The 20,593-nt window shown below is 35.8% G+C and overlaps 1 protein-coding gene across 1 annotated transcript in view; it reads left to right on the top strand.

Annotated features, from left to right (window-relative positions):
• Nucleotides 1-259: 259 nt before the first annotated feature.
• Nucleotides 260-20,593, top strand: part of trpc1 (transient receptor potential cation channel, subfamily C, member 1) — a 34,044-nt gene continuing 13,710 nt past the window's right edge. Inside the window, exons 1-9 of the mRNA XM_048174947.1 lie at nucleotides 260-731; nucleotides 2,019-2,173; nucleotides 2,295-2,396; nucleotides 2,564-2,766; nucleotides 6,344-6,475; nucleotides 10,564-10,759; nucleotides 12,414-12,750; nucleotides 19,056-19,195; nucleotides 19,537-19,683. Coding sequence (XP_048030904.1) covers nucleotides 566-731; nucleotides 2,019-2,173; nucleotides 2,295-2,396; nucleotides 2,564-2,766; nucleotides 6,344-6,475; nucleotides 10,564-10,759; nucleotides 12,414-12,750; nucleotides 19,056-19,195; nucleotides 19,537-19,683 — 1,578 coding nt within the window. The 5' untranslated portion in view covers nucleotides 260-565. The remainder of the gene's footprint in view (nucleotides 732-2,018; nucleotides 2,174-2,294; nucleotides 2,397-2,563; nucleotides 2,767-6,343; nucleotides 6,476-10,563; nucleotides 10,760-12,413; nucleotides 12,751-19,055; nucleotides 19,196-19,536; nucleotides 19,684-20,593) is intronic.

Below are 20,593 nucleotides of genomic sequence, written 5' to 3'. Positions count from 1 at the left end.
AGGATGTAGCCTACATATAACTAGAATATTTACATTTATGTATATATTTTAAACCCCCTTTCTTCTAAATTTAATTGCTTGTTTAATTCGTGGGTTATAAAATGGAGCATCACTGCTAACAGGACTGCACTCGAATCATGTTATGTCATGTTATTAAATATACAATAAGATGCACTGTACTTAAGCTTTGCCAGTGTTATAAGGTTCTTACGGACATTAATCTCTTATGTAACTATTGATGCTCCAACTGCAGCGAGCGCGCATGCGCATTCACAGCATCATCAGCACCAGCTCAACAGAACATCGCGATGCTCCAGCCTCCTCTTGTGTTTACTATTGTTTGGGGAAGATTTGGTTATGAAAACCTTTAAATTATCGTCATACACGCTGATGGATGTTTTCTCTACCGTACCATACACATAAGCCGAGATAAAGAGCTCAATCTCTCATTATAGTGAGGGCCTTATCAGAGCGCGTAACGCCGTTTTCATCAGGACTGACCAGGGCTCGTCTTTTTATCTCGCTGATTTCATGTGTATAAAGGTGTAATTATCTGCTCAGTGGGATGCACATCAGTGCTTTGCCGTACTCTCTCTCCGTTATAATGGCTGCTCTATATCAGGGCACGGACGTGTCCTCACCGGATAAATATCTGGCGTTAAAAGACGTCAGAGAGGTGAAGGAGGAGACCACTCTGGACGAGAAGCTCTTTCTGCTGGCCTGCGAGAAGGGTGAGTTCATTTACCTCTCTAGAGAACGGATTTCAAATACAACAACAACAACAACAGATTTGAGGTTATATTTATGCTGGATACATTTTGAGGTATAAATAAAATACTTTTTATTATCGTTTCTATTATTTATTCACGTTTTATTAAAATAATTCTGCTTTAATATTAAATATTTTGTTCTGATAAAAGCCTAGCAGTGACATGCTTTAATCTTTACTATATAAAGACGCTATATATGTACTTTCTGTGACCTAATATTAATTTAGAGGAATATTTTTACTTTTAATAAAGTAGAAAAACTACAAAAAAGCCAAAATTTAGTCTCAGTATTTAAAATTCCTCTATACACTGTAAAAAATGCTGGTTTAAAAACAACCCAAGTTGGGTTGAAAATGGACAAACCCATCCTGCTGGGTAGTTTTATTTAACTCAACTATTGTTTAAAAATTGCTGTATTGTTGCTTAAAATGAACCCAATATATGTTGGAAATGAACATTTATTAATATGATTAATGAATAATAATTAAACATTTATTAAATTGCTTATTAATAAATGTTCACCTTTTGAAAATTATTGTTGCCTCTAGTAATTATGTGTCTGATTTTTAATTTCCAACATATTTTGGGTTCATTTTAAACCAGACATATAGTCATTTTTAATCAGTTAAATAAAACATTTAACCCAACTGTTGGGTTTGTCCATTTTCAACCGGGTTGTTTTTAACCCAGAATTCTTTTTTAGTGTACAGTTGTAACAATTTCAATCTAAAATCCATGTCCATGTTTATATATATAAACAAATGAGAAAATGTTACAACATAAACAATTTATTTGGAGAAAACAGTAACAGTTTCAGAATGTCTTAGATTACTTAGAACATAGAACACAAAGATGTGACGGTGAAATAATAGAGTTTGACCGTAGAGATGGTTTGAGAGTAATTGCATACAATTAAAATAATGGACTATAATAATTTCACCTATTTATTTTACATTTGTTTTGAGATAAGTAGATTGACTGATGGCTTATAGCTGGTTAAACATCAGTGCGCTGCGTAGTTTATCTCCAAACATTCCAGAAACAGCTTGGAAAACGAATGAATTTCCTCTGGTTACATTGTGCAGACAGGAGTCAGTTGCTATTCTTTTACCATATAAAGAAATCCTAAAATGGCTCAGGGAAGGATATCTCTCCTTTAAGGGCTATATTGTTTTCCATCACAAAGCGCTGTCCTCTTTCGCTCGGTGCCGTTGAACCTAATGTATTGTTACCTAACTGCATTTTAAGGAGACTACTACATGGTAAAGAAACTCCTGGAGGAGAAACGACATGGTGAATTAAACATTAACTGTGTGGATGTGCTTGGGAGAGATGCTGTCACCATTTCAATCGAGAATGAGAATCTAGACATATTGCAGTTGCTCTTGGATCATGGCTGTCAGGTAAGAACACACCCATGTCCTCTGCTCATACATAACATGTTAGATTAAACCAATCTGTTCATTTGGGATGGGTGTGTGTGTGTGTGTGTGTGTGTGTGTGTGTGTGTGTGTGCATGCATAGGCCACAGATGCATTATTAGTGGCTATTGATTCAGAAGTGGTAGGAGCAGTCGACATCCTGCTAAACCATCGGCCCAGGCGTTCCTCCAAGCCTTCTATTGCGGTTAGTCTGTTTTGCAATTATATATTTCATCATTTCATTTCATGTCATCTTTTATATAAACTCCAGTCAACAGGGTGGACACGCTTGAGGGAATTTTTTCTCTTGATCTTAAAAAAACCTTTTGATATATATTCATAATTTCATGTTGCATTATTCCATTTTTTTAGAAAGTGATTCAGCGCATTCAAAACCCAGAGTATTCCACCACCATGGATGTTGCTCCGGTCATTCTCGCTGCCCACAGGAACAATTATGAGATTTTGACCATGCTATTAAAGCAAGACATCTCTCTGCCCCGTCCTCACGCTGTAGGGTGCGAGTGCACTCTCTGTAATGCCAAGAACAAGAAGGACAGTCTTCGCCACTCGAGGTAATACTTTTTATCTAATCAATCAAACCATGAATGGTTTATTTAACTTCCCTTATTCTCACAACTCAAACTTTTTTAGTTTTTTCAACAAGGCAGTGTTATCGACATTAAATGTATTTAAGCGATTCTTCAGTTAGTGGATCTTGTAAAAAGTATTTATTTTAAAATGTTACAGCTTTAAATATTGTTATTGTGTCTTTAAAATTATTTTTTCTTATTGTTTATACAGTACCAGTTTGGAAAAATTTAATATTTTTTTATGTTTCTGAAGGAAGTCTCTTCTACGGAAGAGGATTAAGGGCCAAGCAATAATAAAAAAATAAAACCATCTCGAGATTAAAGTTGTTAAATTTCGAGAAAAAACTCGTTAAATTTCAAGAAAAAAGTCGAGATAAAATGTTGAGAATAAACTCGTTAAATTACGCAAAAAACTCGTTAAATTACGAGAAAAAAGTCGTTAAATTACGAGAACAAATTCGTTAAATTATGAGAAAAATGTCGTTAAATTTCAAGAAAAAAGTCGAGATAAAATGTTGAGAATAAACTCATTAAATTATGAGAAAAAAGTCGTTAAATTACGAGAACAAATTCGTTAAATTACGAATTTGTTCTCATAATTTAACGACTTTTTTCTCGTAATTTAATGACTTTATTCTCATAATTTAATGACTTTATTCTCAACATTTTATTTAGACTTTTTTCTCAAAATTTAACGAGTTTTTTCTCGTAATTTAACGAGTTTATTCTCAACATTTTATCTCGACTTTTTTCTTGAAATTTAACGAGTTTTTTCTCTTAATTTAATGACTTTATTCTCATAATTTAATGAGTTTATTCTCAACATTTTATCTCGACTTTTTTCTTGAAATTTAACGAGTTTTTCTCTTAATTTAATTTATAAATGAGTTTATTCTCAACATTTTATCTAGACTTTTTTCTCGAAATTTAACGATATTTTTCTCATAATTTAACAAATTTGTTCTCGTAATTTAACGACTTTTTTCTCGTAATTTAATGACTTTATTCTCAACATTTTATTTCGACTTTTTTCTCGAAATTTAACGGGTTTTTTCTCGAAAATTTAACAACTTTAATCTCGAGATGGTTTTATTTTTTTATTATTGCTTGGCCCTAATCCTCTTCCGTACTCTTCTGCTCACCACGGCTGATCAAAAATACAGTAAAAATTGTGAAATATTATTCCAGTGTAAATCAGCTGTTTTCTATGTGAATATATAGTAAAGTGTAATTTATTCCTGTGATCAAAGCTGAATTTTCAGCATCATTACTCCAGTCTTCAGTGTCACATGATCCTTTAGAAATGTTGTCTACAGTTTTTTTTTTCAGGATTCTTTGTTGAATAGAAAGTTCGAAAGAAAAGCATTAAACTGAAATAGAAAGCTTTTGTAACATTCTACACTTCTGTTCAAAATATTGGGGTCAGTATTTTTGGGGGGAAATTAATTAAAGAAATGAATACTTTTATTCAGCAAGGATGCATTAAATTGATCAAAAGTGACAGTAAAGACATTTATAATGTTACAAAATATTTAATTTCAAATAAATGCTGTTCTTTTGAATTTTCTATTCATTGAAGATTGCTGAAAAATAAAATGTACACAACTATTTTCTTTTTTTTATTGTTTTCCCACATTATCAACATAACATTAACAGATTCACAACATATATTCATGTTACAGATTGTATGAAACCAAAAAACAAGAAGTAAAAAATTAATAAAAGTAAAGAACAAGTAGATGTAATCACAAGTTAAAAAAGAAAAAAGTATGTATACAAATGTTAACACGACAAGAAACAAAAAGGTCACAGTATTTTAGAGCAGTCTTTACATAGGAAATAAAAGGAAGTTAAAAGCAGTTCTGTTTGTTCATCAAGAGAGCTCTTTTATATTTTCCAGAATTTGTCAGATTTGTGATGTTAATCGTGGGTGAGCTTCTTAAGTGGCAACCATGCAGCAATCTGTGATATCCACATTTTAAAAGAAGGAGCCAGTGATGCAGACCAAAGTAGTTTTTTAGCTAAATATACCAGGACGATGATTAACTGTATTGCAACTTTTTTTAAACAGACTGTTCACATTAAAATTCAATAAATACAAACCTGGGGTCATATCAAAGTTTATTCCAAGAAGATCTTTCATTACGTATTTTTTTCCAATATGGCAAAATTTTGTCGCAGTACCAAAACAATGAATGAATGAACCTTTATTTTTTTTTACATTTGAAACACAGGCCTGTAGCGTTGATAAACATCTTCTTAATACGCATTGGTGGAAGATATATCCTGTTAAAAAATTTAAAGTTGAGCTCATGGATCCCCATTTTGGGTTTACATTATTGCATATAACAACCCAGTAATTCTCTTCAATGGTTTGACCAATATCCTTCTCCCACACACCCTTCAGTCCCAGTAAAGCAGAGGTGCAATTATAGACAAGATATCATATTTCCTCAATATTGATCCCTTTAAACTGATTTAATTCAATAAAAGGTCTTCGATCTCTGTTGTTTCCATTCTCAATTCTTCTTTATCTATTTTTTGAAAATATTTGTAAAAATTGGACTTTGGAACTTTATATTCCTCTATAATCTGAAAATAAACAAGATATTTGAGAGATTCCGAGTTTCAGCCATGCTGATATTCTGGAACATTAAAGGGAAATCAGGGTTAAAAGAAAGTGGGGAAGACAGGGAAAGAGAGGGAGAAATTTTTAAGTATGTCTAAACATTTCTCCAGGCTCAAAGAGTGTTTGATATGGTAAAATGTTCTGAAATGTTTTTTAGCTTTGTATAGTACTTAACTAATGGTAAAAACCTAATTGGTAGTGGGCTGAAAGCTGGTGCGTACACAACTATTTTCAACATTAATAATAATCAGAAATGTTTCTTGAGCATCAAATCATATTAGAATGATTTCTGAAGGATCATGTGACTCTGAAGACTGGAGTAATGATGCTAAAAATTCAGCTTTGATCACAGGAATAAATTACATTTTAAAATACATTCACATAGAAAAGAGTTCATTTAAATGGTACACAGCAAAATCTCCAGAGTTAAATCAGCTCTGCTCAGAGTACATATGGTCCCTCTCTAAATAGTGTTAAAATAACACTGAAGCAGAGTTAAAGTTAATGAGATAATTAAGCAATTAATTAAGTAATGATTGCGCATTAGTGATGAACACCTGCTGTTAACAAGCAGAATCACTGAAGAAATAAGAAAAAACACAAGAACAACAAGTGACTTAAGTCACAGCCTTATTAATTGATTAATTATCTCATTAACTTTAACTCTGCTTCAGTAATAGTATTTCACAGATTTTACTGTATTTTTGATCAAATAAGTGCAGCCTTGGTGAGCAGAAGAGATATATAATATAATTATATATATAAGCATATTTCAACTTATACATTCTTGGGGATTTCAATTAGTCCCTATTGAAAACTCACCTATAAATACATTTAATAAGCACAAACACAGACATGCTAAAATAAATGTACAACCTGGAGTTGAGTTGCATTATTTTTAGTGTTCTCCTCCTTCATCCTCTCTTGCAGGTTCCGGCTAGATATCTACCGATGCCTCGCCAGCCCATCCTTGATCATGCTAACAGAAGAAGACCCCATCCTGAGAGCATTTGAGCTCAGCACTGATCTGAAAGAGCTGAGCCTGGTGGAAGTGGAGTTTCGGTAATGGAAGAGTGATTAGGGAAAGAGGTCTCATAGGGATAGCTGCTGAACGGAGAGAGCTAAACAGCAGCAAATACCCTCTTTGCTTTGGTTTTGGCCATGTTACAGATGCATGCATTTGAATTGCAATTCATTTACTGGGGACAAAGGTATTCTGTTGTCGAAAGAACCAGGATTTTTGCCGATTGTTAGACACTTTAGACATCATATTGAGTTAAAGGTGAAGTAAGCAGTTTCTGAGAAACACTAGCTATGTTTACATGGACACATTTTGTTTCAATCGGAATGAATTCTGATTGATGAACTTGAAAGTAGTGTTTACATGAATGTTAAATAGTGATCAGGTTGATGTGTGTTTATATGTCACAAGCTTCAAATCAGAATAGATGTTTTGACGTGTGCGCACTGCACTAATATACAGAGTTTCCTGCTGTTTGTGCATAATAATCTCCTAAATTGCTTATTTTCTTTGTTTTAAAGAGCAGGCTTAATATTTATCTATTTCATATCCTAATCAGGAGACGAGGAGCGCATTAACCATTGTGCCATGCTCCTTATATTTATCAAGCAGTAAAAATGACCATTTCTGCACCCAAAACAAGGCTTCTGTGGATGAGAGTCCAACACAAGGACTGGTGGGATGTTGTCCTGCTCCAATTCACAGACGATGAGAGAAAGGAACATTTTAGAACGATACGGCAGTCATTTATGACACTTCATTCAACAACAGCTCGTTCCTCGTGGCACACGTCATTATAGCATTTCTACATCATTGCACATGCATAGTACTTTTTCAGTTTCAGTTTTCAATCTGATGAAGTGTTTACATGTCCTCTCGATTGGATTAGAAAAGGTTTAAACCACCCCTTGCAATCTACATTGAATTTTAGGGTAGGCCTACATTTACATGACAATGATGTACTAAATACGGACACGTTTTTCCTTTGCGTTTTTCGCGTACAGACGACAACGTTGTCAAAATGATCCCCGTTCACACTGATCCTCGGAAACTACTAAAAACGCTGCATTCTGCTGCCAGGCCAGTAGGTGGCGATGTCACTTTTTAAAGATACACTACACTCCTATAGACTGAACACGTAATACGTATGCATGTGACGCCACTGTTTTCACAAATTCGTGTTTTCATAGTTTACACAGAGGCAATATTGCTACCATTTTCAAAAGTTTGCATTTTCAGGCCCCCAAAATGCCGTTGTCATGTAAACGAATGGCCAAAACGCATAAAACGTTTTCTGTTTTTAGTTGAAAATGGTGTAGTGTAAACTTTGGCCAATTCATTTTGATTGATGTGGTTACAATCAGATTATTAGAGTCTATGTAAACACATATTTTAAATGGACACCCAAACAAAAACACCCCTCCATCCATTGCTCCGCCCCCAAAATAATAAGCACTCTATGCAACACAGGCAATGACTAAACCCCGGGATACACTGCACGATTTTTGGCTGTCCCAGATGAAATATTGCCATCGTGAAACAATCGTGGCAATTTCTGTGATCATGGCTCTTAATCCGTGTTCATATGTCGTACAGTGAGAGAGGTTCAAAGACGGCTGTTTTCCTGGTCTTGCGACCAAAGATAGCCTACGATCATTTTCTGACAGTATCAGAAATTCAGCATGATCATTGCACAGTATGTTTGCTGCTACAACCTACGACATGGCGCTAAAACTTAAAACTGCTTACCTAAAGCTCTTTTCCCTTCTTCTTTCGCCGCTTCCTTTTTTTTCAGCACGCATGAAATCTACAACTGCCGAAGTGTGATTCAACATGGTCTTTTTGTTAACAAGTAGCACATGCTGATGACATTTTATTCTTCTATAGAAACTTGCATCTTACAAGTCAACAGGTGTCATCATCGTACAGTCTACATGCTTGTCGTACCCAAGCTTAATAGATCCATGTCGCACAGTGTGATTTGTAATGATCTTATAGGATTGCTAAAATCGTGCAGTGTATCCCGGGCTTAACAGCTCGCGCAAGTATGGATGAATCAGCTGTGATTCAACAAAAACAACAGCAGCATAACAAAAGCATATCTTGGTTCTGTGAAACAGCAAAAGACAATGTTACTCATACTGGACAGAAACATAGCAACCTCAGCATCCATTTTTAGGTCTTCCCACTCTCTAACGTCTCTCCAGCGCTGGAACGCTTTTCCTATATTAATGCGGATCCTAGATCTTGCCTAACTCTCCTACTTCCAATTATATTCCTCTAATGTTTCCTCTTTGGTAATATCTCAGCTATACCACTCTTTCTACAAACATCCCACTTGCTCACCCTCTCTCCTCCCCTATCCCTGTTGCTGATTGGCTACAAGATTGTTTTGGTGCTCGGTGGACTGGTCCAATCCACTTTGTTTTTTCTCCTATTTACACAGCCAGGACTATGTACAAATACATTTTATTGTTGATTTAAATTTTCAATAGCGTTTCTCAGAAATCGCTTACTGCACTTATAAGAATGCCTTTTAAATTTCAAATCAGCTGCTAAAACAGGGATTCTTAGCTCTGGCCCTCAAGGTCCAATGCAGAGTTAGCTCCAACCCTAATCAAACATATCTGAACAAGATAATCAATGTCTTCAGGATTATTAGCAGGTAGGCGAGTTTAATCAAGGGCTGTGTCTGAAATCGCCCCACTTTACTCTTAAATAGGGCACTATTTGAGGACACAGCCATCTGCAGTGGTGTCTGAAACCATCAAGTGCACTCATTCAATCCCATAACGCACACCGCAATAAGGAGCGTACAGCTGATGTACACTTCATGGCTAGAGAAATAATGCACTGAAGATAGTGCCTGCAGCTGAATCATCCATCCATTTTCCAAACCGCTGGTCCAATGTGGGTACAGTGTAATATCATACAGGTATAAATTACTTTATAATTGATTATTACATTTTTCCTTTATTAAAAACGTTGTCAAACAGGCAAAGGTCAAATACCAGCAAACACAGCAACAGAGAGCAAACAAAGTTGTAGTGATGGACGATTTTGAAACCTGGTTCATGAAGCTTCGAAACCTTTATGAATCTTTTGTTTCGAATCATTGGTTCGGAGCGTGCAAACTGGCAAAGTCACGTGATTTCAGTAAACGAGGCTTTGTTACGTCAACACTGTTTCGAAACATTTGGAAATTTCAATTGTTCACCACTGGGGGGCGATCTCTGCGAACCCATGAATCATGCAGATTTACTGAGATCGCCCCCCAGTGGTGAATCATTGAAAAATTGTCTGTCTTTTACCTGAGTATTAAGTGTCTAAAAGTGTCTATTACCTGATCTCTGATGAGTTTTACACATTTGTAGACGTCTTAATGAGGTATTTTTATAATTAAAAGGAATAATAGTAGTTAATAGTCTCTGTTTAGCTGACACCATCCATAGAATAAACAAAACAAGCCCTGAAAATTGATAAAATAATACATATTATACAGACACTTAATATTTATGATTAGTTAATTGCATTATGCTTTCAATAAAACATTTGCAATGGATTTGTAAAAGCTGTTTTATGCATGTATGGCATGAGTTTTTGTTGCATTTACACTGTTTTGACCAGCGTGTGGTGTTTCGAACGCTTCGAAACAATGAATTATTTTGCAAAGCAATTGGTTCAATTGATTCAAAGCTTTGAAAAGCTTAGTTTCTCCCACCACTACAAAGTCGTGGTCGATAAACAGGCTGTAGATCAGGGCAGGCGGAGAACAATCACAGATCAGAAGCAAAGCAAAGGCAGGCAGCAGAGAATCACAAACTGGGTCAAAACAGGCAGGCAATACAGGGATTTCGAACACAGCTAAGTTTGGAGGTAAACTCTGCAGGAAAGTAGATCTTGAGGGCCAAAGTTGAGAACCATAGAAGAACCTCAAAAAACCTTTTTAATGAACCATTTTTTACTAAATGCAATGAACATTTTACAAATCTAAAGAGCCCTTTTCCACTATAAAGAAGCTTTTGTGCAATGGAAATGCCAAAAGAACCTTTATTTTTAAGAGTGTAGAAGAAATGAAGGATTTCCTTCTGCCGCTCATTCTGTCTCTCATTGTTGTTATATATTACAGGAATGATTATGAAGAACTTGCCAAGCAGTGCAAGATGTTTGCCAAGGACCTGCTGGCTCAGGCCCGCAACTCTCGCGAGCTGGAGGTCATCCTGAACCACACGTCCAATGAGGACCACGTAGACAAGAGAGGCCTGCTGGAGGAACGCATGAACCTCAGTCGCCTCAAACTGGCCATCAAATACAACCAAAAAGAGGTTCATGAGAATTTTTAACAAAACTTACTGTGCTTTTGTCTGCTCAAACCTTCTAATTGCTATTCAAACCCTAAAAAGTTTCAGTGAACAGTTCTTATTGTTCTGTCATCATTACTTTGTAGCAATGTTAGTTTTTGTTTATTCTTATGTAACTTTATTACTTTGAGTTTGAGGAACTTAAACCATTTCAAGGCAATCGGTTTCCTCAAACAATTTAAGTAGCTATATAGTTGTTAAGACTTAGATATGTTACCTGAATTCAAACTGAATGAGGTTTGAATGAGGTTGAATTTACTCTAATGATTGACTAAACCAACACTAAAATATAAGTGAATTTAACTTATTGTATACGAGTTTACAGTACTCATACTTATTGGTTTAACTTAAATGGTTTTAGGCAATCGGTTACCTCAAATGGTTTGAGTTACCGTAATTTATGGGGTTTTACAGTATAAAAGAACCGTTTTTTATTTATATAATCTAAAGAACATTTTAATAATCTAAAGAACCTTTTTCCACTATAAAGAACCTTTTGTGCAAATGAAATGTTCAATGAATGTTAAAGGTTCTTCATAGAACCAAAGATACCAATAAAGAACCTATTTTTAAGTTTCCCGAAACGGTAGTAACTATGTCACATATCCGTCATTCAAACTATGATGGTTATTATTAATCTTTGTTAATGTTAGTTAATAAAAATCCAGCTCAAAATAGTTTCAGCTCAAAATACCCCACAGATCATTTATTATAGCTTGTCAAATTTACCCCTGTGAGCAAAAACACTCCGTTTTTGTGTGTGTCCCTTTAAATGCAAATGAGCTGCTGCTCCTGCCCCCTTTCCAGAAGAGGGCGGAGCTTTAACAGCTCAACAACAACAAAGCTGGAGAATCTCACGCAGCCAAAATGAGGATTGTCAGTAACGGTGTTCAGCCTTACATTGTTCAAACCGGAGTCGACACTGATGGAGAGACTCAGGAAGAAGTTACAACTTTTAGAATGAAACTGGACATGTTTCTGAATTTAGTGGATAAATTGATGTAGTTGCTGTGGAGTTGATTCAACTCATCCACTAGCATGTGCCGTCATGTTCATCTTTTGTGTTGAATTGACCCTCGTTTGTGAAGCAGTCCGGCGTAAAATGACGGCATGTCAACAACACTCTACTACAACAACTCTTCCTCTTCTCTAAAGCAGACCAACATGGCCCCGCCCACTTTGTTGTGTGTTCTCGGGGGCGGGGTTTATGTAAATTTTAGGGTTTGTGATGTCACCAACCCGGGAAGAAGCTCGTTGTAGTCCCTACCAGCCGTTTGTTGTAGTCCTTAAACAGATAATTATTTAAAAGAAAATATCTCTCTTTGCATTGAACTTTAAGCGTCGTAACTTTGCAGATGTTGTTTATGCTCAAACAGCAACATTACACACTAACTAAAGCTTAAAAAAGTGAAATCAATTTTTTTTTTTTTTTGTGAATGTCACAACATCAAATTGTTAAACTATGTTGCTAACTGCAACTATAGTTAGGAAATGCACCCCTTAATCAATGGACAGATATTGTCCGAATAAATGACTTGACAGATATATCATCCATTATTTTATAAGAAAAGACCTTATACTCTGTGTTATGTGTTTTCTCGTTTTCTGACCTGTACAGTTTGTCGCCCAGTCCAATTGTCAGCAGTTCCTGAACACGGTGTGGTTCGGCGAGATGGCGAGCTACCGCCGCAAGCACACATGCTTAAAGATCCTGTATGTTTTGAGTGTTGTTCTGCTGTGGCCGCTGCTGTCCGTCTGCTACCTGCTGGGACCTCGTTCTCGCGTGGGCCAGGTCATCCACACACCTTTCGTCAAGTTCATCATTCACAGTGCATCTTACTTCACCTTTCTACTGCTTCTTAACCTGTATTCACTGGTCTACAATGGGGAGAAGAAGAACTTAACGGGTCCCCCTTTGCAGTTGATAGACTACCTTCTCATTCTCTGGATCATAGGTGAGGATGGGCAGCATTTAGTACATACAAAATACACTTTTGTCTATTTATTTTCTTAGCATGCTTTCTGTCTATCAAACAAAAATGATATGCTAAAGCCCACCTACATGTTGACGTGATTGGTTATCAAGGTAGGTTGTTACGTAAGGTGATGAGTGATGAATTTGCAGATGGTTTGTGAAAAGAAGTAAGGAGGAATGCTCAGGTAGATAGCTAGCTTGAAGCCAGTGGGGCTGTCGGTAAGAACAGGTCCAGTCTAGTCACTCAGGTTCACAAGTCTTTATTGCTTATCCAAAGGTATTGTGTGTATACGTGTATGGATCTGCATGCAAGCGTGTGAGCGTGTGGTTTCTACAAAATGAACAGAGAATACAGAGGTTTAATTTACCAATGGTAAATCAGTTGCAAAGCAAGTACAAATCTTCCACTGAGTTCACAAGTCATATAAACAAGACACGAGGAAAAAATACAAGCCTGAAATGAACACGCTTAGGCCAAACTCAAGTCAAACCAAATAATCTTTAGGATTTTTCTCCATATAGCGGACTTCACTGGGGTTCAACGGGTTGAAGGTCCAAATGTCAGTTTCAGTGCAGCTTCAAAGAGCTCTACATGATCCCAGACGAGGAATAAGAGTCTTATCTAGAGAAACCATCGCTCATTTTCTAAAAAAATAAACATTATATACTTTATAACCACAAATGCTTGTCTTGCACTGCTCTGTGATGCTCCACGCATGACGTAATCATGTTGGAAAGCTCACACGTGACGTAGGCGGAAGTACCGAGGTAGAGCGAAAAACTCAATCTCATTTTCTCCTCCAATTTCAAAATCATCCGACATCGTTGTTTTACCTTTTTTTATAAAAGCCGTTTGACTCAGTCTTTGTCTGTTTTGCTGTGTAAACACTGGATCAGTACTTCCACCTACGTCACGCATGACCTTTCCAATGTGATTACGTAATGCGTGGAGCATCACAGAGCAGTGCAAGACGAGCATTCGTGGTTAAAAAAGTATATATTTTTAATTTTTTTTAGAAAATGTCAGATGGTTTCTCTAGATCAGACTCTTATTCCTCGTCTGGGATCATGTAGAGCTCTTTGAAGCTGCACTGAAACTGTAATTTTGACCTTCAACCGTTTGGTGCCCATTGAAGTCCACTATATGGAGAAAAATCCTGCAATGTTTTCCTTAAAAACCTTCATTTCTTTTCGACTGAAGAAAGAAAGACATCTTGGATGACATGGGGGTGAGTAAATCATCAGGAAATTTTAATTCTGAAGTTAAGTAATCCTTTAAAAACTTGATTTTAAGGAAAAGGAAACCATCAAATATACAGTTATTATGGGGGCATTTGTAATAATGACAAAGGTACCCATTTCTGAATCTTGTTAAGAGTTTCATGTTCCCAGTGTCACAATTCTTTCATATCCACCTTTGTAAAGATTATACTTATGAAGTAAAATAAATGATTACAGTGGAGCCACCAGCTGTAGACTTATTCGCAGTATAAACATTCAGTTCGTCCATCTGTTCTTCATAATTTTACAGCACCATTAGTATGATAAATTACATAGATAATGTTCCATAATGTGGAAGTGAGAAACACAGCTAGTGGTTATCATCTCTCTAGAGCACATTGCCATGATACCACTGGGTAATTTGTTGCTAATGGCACTTGTTTTCGTTTTTGTCCAGCTTCCTTCTAAGACTTACCATTTATGAATAATGTAAAATATAATTTCTGATGTATTTATGGCCTCAGATTTGTATGGTTTATTGTGCAGCCTGACTAAATGAATGCCATATGATCAAGGATATTTAGACCACTAGAGGGAGGAAGATGATTTCTTTACACTTCAGCTTTAAAGGGATAGTTCACCCACATCCTCAGGTTGTTCTAAACCTGTATGAATTTCTTTCTTCTGCTGAACACAAACGAAGATATTTTGAGAATATGGGTAACTAAACAGTTGATGGACCCCACTGACTTCCTTATTATAGAAGAAAAGAATAAAAAATGGGCCCATCAAACCAAATTTTTGGATGAACTATCCCTTTAAGAATACACATCGCAGCTAATGTCATTTAAAATAATGCTTCTTTAGAAATGCAATATGCTCTCATCACATCAGCTTCCTCTCCAGCTTAATACCAGATTTCTGAGTTTTTTTGCTAACACAATGTACTAATCATCTTACAAATCCATTCTGTAATGCAAATCATATTCAGCCCATCAGCCCATCATAATTTCCAAAACAATTGGACTGTTTCCAAGCCACAAGACACAAGCCCTCCGGTTTACTTTCATGCTTCAAAATGTCAACAGAATACATATTCAAATATCTTCAAAACTAGTTCAGCATGTTTTGTGTCCTTTGTTGTGTTGTCACCTCTGCCACATCATTTAATCTTCCACCCATATTTCAAAATCTACTGAAGCATTACCACAAATTAGCTGGAAATTCAACCAAATAATGATTTTTTTTATAATGTAATGACTTTAATACTTTATAAATGAAATGTTTTTGATTCTCATTGAGCCCCATTCAAAGCCATTTGACACAAAAGTTCTGTCATCATTTACTCATCCACAACCTGTATCCAAACCTGTATGGCTTTCTTCTGTGAAACACAAAAGATATTTTGGAAAGTGTCTTTGCAATATGCCTTCAAAAAGCATATTGGCATTGAAAAATGTCTTTTGTCCATACAATAAATGCAATAAATGCTGTCATTGGGGTGGCACCCTTTCATAAGTTACACCTATGTACCTAAAAACACTGAGTAATTGTAAACACCATTTCACATTATAAGCCTTAAAGTCACCATGAAATCAAAATTGGCAATTCTTTTTTTTTTTTTTTTTTATGAAATGTTGCAGTATTTATTAGTGCTGATCATTTTGTTTTTAAATTCATGCAATCTTTAATCAAAATAACTTCCCCTCCCTCTTGCATTGACATTTCTTCTCTAATTAAATGTTTACTGGTGCGAGGGCGGGGCAACCTGTCACTCACAGGAGATTGACCAATAGCAAACCACAACCCAATCAATTCCCTATGGACAAAATCAAGTCCCGCCCTACATTTAGTCTTATTCAGAAGCTGTTTCACTCGTATATACATCACAATAGGGAAGAAAAGACTATCGCAACTTTCGTGTATTGCTGACTTTAATAACAAATTCTTGATTTTTTTACCATGCGTCCTGCTCTGTTTTTTCACATTAATCATGATTTATAATTCTATATCACTGTCTGAACACTGAGCAGTCTTGCTCTCTGATGATGACAGTAGAAACGGTAAAGCAAAAAAAATGGTGAGGACTTTAGGGATAGCGACAAGTATGTTGTTGTAAATAATATGTTATTATTGCACATTGTTGTAAAATTTAATACAATACACAATCTGCCACTATTTGCACTAAGTATGACTAGCATCTAAGACTATTTACACTTTTTTATATACTTACACTTATAGTGGAAATTATGGAAGCTTGTTTCCACCACTGAATAAAAAAATAAAAAAAGGTAATTGGGACTTTTTAGCTAACAATTTTGACTTTTCTTCTCGCAATTGCGAGTAAAAAAATCAGAATATAAAGATATAAAGTTACAAATGCAAGTTTTAAAGGTGCCCTAGAACGTTCTTTCATAAGATGTAACATAAGTCTAAGGTGTCCCCTGAATGTGTCTGTGAAGTTTCAGCTCAAAATACCCCCTAGATTTTTTTTAATTCATTTTTTAACTGCCTATTTTGGGGCATCATTAAATATGCACCGATTCAGGCTGCGGCCCCTTTAAATCCTCGCGCTCCCCGCCCCCCGAGCTCTCGACTATAATACAGTGCATAAACAAAGTTCACACAGCTAATATAACCCTCAAATTGATCTTTACAAAATGTTCATCATGCATACTGCATGCATACATCGGATCATGTGAGTATAGTATTTATTTGGATGTTTACATTTGATTCTGAATGAGTTTGATAGTGCTCCGCGGCTAAAGCTAACATTACACACTGTTGGAGAGATTTATAAAGAATGAAGTTGTGTTTATGAATTATACAGACTGCAAGTGTTTAATAATGAAAATAACGACATGGCTTTGGTCTCCGTGAATACAGTAAGAAACGATGGTAACTTTAAAGGTGCCCTAGAATTAAAAATTTAATTTATCTTGGCATAGTTAAATAACAAGAGTTCAGTACATGGAAATGACATACAGTGAGTCTCAAACACCATTGTTTCCTCCTTCTTGTGTAAATCTCATTTGTTTAAAAGACCTCCGAAGAACAGGCGAATCTCAACATAACACCGACTGTTACGTAACAGTCGGGATCATTAATATGTACGCCCCCAATATTTGCATATGCCAGCCCATGTTCAAGGCATCAGACAAGGGCAGCCAGTATTAACATCTGGATCTGTGCACAGCTGAATCATCAGACTAGGTAAGCAAGCAAGAACAATAGCGAAAAATGGCAGATGGAGCAATAATAACTGACATGATCCATGATATTTTTAGTGATATTTGTAAATTGTCTTTCTAAATGTTTCGTTAGCATGTTGCTAATGTACTGTTAAATGAGGTTAAAGTTACCATCGTTTCTTACTGTATTCACGGAGACAAGAGAGCCGTCGTTATTTTCATTATTAAACACTTGCTGTCTGTATAATTCATAAACACAACTTCATTCTTTATAAATCTCTCCAACAGTGTGTAATGTTAGCTTTAGCCGCGGAGCACTATCAAACTCATTCAGAATCAAATGTAAACATCCAAATAAATACTATACTTACACGATCTGATATGCTGTATGACGAACACTTTGTAAAGACCCATTTTGAGGGTTATATTAGTTGTGTGAACTTTGTTTATGCTGATAAAAGGCAGTCGAGAGCTCGGGGGGTGGGGAGCGTGAGGATTTAAAGGGGAAGCAGCCTGAATTGGCGCATATTTAATGATGCCCCAAAATAGGCAGTTAAAAAAATTAATAAAAAAATCTATGGGGTATTTTGAGCTGAAACTTCACAGACACATTCAGGGGACACCTTAGACTTATATTACATCTTGTGAAAACACGTTCTACGGCACCTTTAACCACATTTAACAGTACATTAGCAACATGCTAATGAAACATTTAGAAAGACAATTTATAGATATCACTAAAAATATCATGTTATCATGGATCATGTCAGTTATTATTGCTCCATCTGCCATTTTTCACTATTTTTCTTGCTTGCTTACCTAGTCTGATGATTCAGCTGTGCACAGATCCAGACGTTAATACTGGCTGCCCTTGTCTGATGCCTTGAACATGAGCTGGCATATGCAAATATTGGGGGCGTACATATTAATGATCCCGACTGTTACGTAACAGTCAGTGTTATGTTGAGATTCACCTGTTCTTCTGAGGTCTTTTAAACAAATGAGATTTACACGAGAAGGAGGAAACAATGGAGTTTGAGACTCACTGTATTGCATTTCTATGTACAGAACTCTTGTTATTCAACTATGCCAAGGTAAATTCAATTTTAAATTCTATGGCACCTTTAAAGTCAGAATTGTGAGATATAAAGTCGCAATAGCTTGATGTAAGTCACAATTCTAAGTTATAGTCAGAATTGCGTGATGTATGTCGCAGTTGTGAGATATAAAATTGCAATTGCATGATATATGTTGCAATTGCGAAGTAATAAAGTTAGAATTGCAAGATATAAAAAGTCAGTCTTTTTCCCCTCAGAACTTGGACTTTATAACTTGCAATTGCAAGTTTATATCTCACAGTTCTGAGAAAAGAAGCCAGAATTGTGAGAAAAAAGTTAGAATTGCAAGGAAAAAAGTCAAAATTACGAGATATAAAGTTATTTCTCACAATTGCAACTTTATTTCCCTGATTTTGACTTTATAACTCACAATTGTGACTTATATCATACAATTCTGAGAAAAAAATTCAGAATTGCAAGATGTAAACTTCACAATTGTGAGAAAAAAAAGTCAGAATTGTGAGATTAAAAGTCGTAATTGTCTTTTTTTTAAATTGCAAGATATAAAGTCACAATAGTGAGTTATAAAGTCAGAATTGCGAGTTTATATCTTCAATTCTGACTTTATAACTTGCTGTTGTGACGTTATATCATTCATTTCTGAGTCTTCAGTCAGGCATGTTTCTGTGAGTTATAATGGCCCTGCAGGGATTATCGTGAAATCTGGAAGACATTCAAAACTGCCAGAAATAAGTAATTTCTGACTTGCTGCTTGAACGCTTCTTTGCGCTGATGGCGAATTCCTCTCTCTGCAGGCATGGTGTGGTCAGATGTGAAGCGTCTATGGTATGAGGGATTAGAAGATTTCCTGGAAGAGTCACGGAACCAGCTAAGTTTCGTCATGAACTCACTTTATTTGGCCACCTTTGCTCTAAGAATGGTGGCTCACAGCAAGGTATAAACCGCAGTCCAGAACATTTCATTAGTCACAAATTTACTCAAGAATGAAAATTCTGTCATCATTTACGCATACCTTTTTCTTTCCAAGCTATGACTTTCTGTCTACATAAAAGAAGTACTACATCTTTTGCGTTTCATGAAAGAAGAAATGTTGTGTTTGGAATGACACAAGTACGAGTAAATTACAGAATTTTCATTTTTGAAATCACCATATTTATAAATCACAACATGTCTAGACTCTACTGAGCACTGGCCAGTTTGGCTGACAATGTTTAAGATCTCTAAAGTGTCTCTGATAACAATTTACACCAGCCTTTCTTTTGTCCTCTGCTTCAGTTCAAGAACAAGGAATTAGATAGGAAAAACTGGGATGCATTCCATCCCATCCTGGTTGCTGAAGGGCTTTTTGCTTTCGCCAATGTTCTGAGCTATCTGCGTCTCTTCTTCATGTACACCACCAGCTCCATCTTGGGGCCTTTACAGGTAATCACAACATCCTCTGACTGCACTTCTTATCCATTCACTGCCAGAACCAGTCAACTGTTTAACCACTGAAGCTTTTTCTTCAGTTACATAATGCCCAGTGCTTGCACTGATAACACAGAAAGTTCTTTCAATTTTTCCTGTAGATCTCATCAGTTTTGCAAGTGTCTGTTTTCATTTCTCTCAGTTGTTCTTCTTTGCCAATGTTCCTAGATCTGTTGGCTGAATCCCCATTTGATTACCTCTGCCACAGGGTTTCATTTCTCATTTATAGGGATTTGTTGCTGTAAATGTCCCAATTCTATTACTTAGCACTTAACACACACTTGTTGAAGTATCATTTTATTGTTTCTTGAAGAACAGATGAAAGATAAGCTGTCAAGGTGTGCTTCAGTAGTGTTTTTCACCTTGGCCGTGTGCCATCACTTACGAAAAAGAAGTTTATTCAAGTGTACTATTAGTATACTTCTTTTAAACTAAAAAAATAAGAAAGTATACTTTCAGCCTACTTTTTATTTACTTCTCAGAATTATACTTTTTAAGTATACTTGACTTAAAAAGTCTAATTTGGCCTATACTTGTACTCAAGTATACTTTTTAGTAGCCTATTAATTGCTTTTTCCACATTGTTTTATACACAGTCTTATAAACTTAGATTGTTTGAAAATATTTATAAAGAAAACAGATCGATGTTTTCCTAATTCTGAATATCTGAATTTTTGTTTAGGCTAGTCCACTTGTAGTGTACATAAGAATCTACTTTACTCTTTCCCTGCCACTGACTGAATTTTCAGTCTATTAGTGTTTTCACTGTTATACAGCAGGGGGCGCTATTACAAATTTTCTGAAAGAGTACAGAATCTCCGTATCAAAACATAGGCGAAGAAGAAGCAGAAACAAGTGATACACA

Source organism: Megalobrama amblycephala, linkage group LG22, assembly GCF_018812025.1.
Source record: "Megalobrama amblycephala isolate DHTTF-2021 linkage group LG22, ASM1881202v1, whole genome shotgun sequence".
NCBI classification, from domain to species: domain Eukaryota; kingdom Metazoa; phylum Chordata; class Actinopteri; order Cypriniformes; family Xenocyprididae; genus Megalobrama; species Megalobrama amblycephala.
The sequence above is the reverse complement of the archived record's forward strand: the minus strand, read 5'-3'. Positions and strand labels throughout refer to the sequence as shown.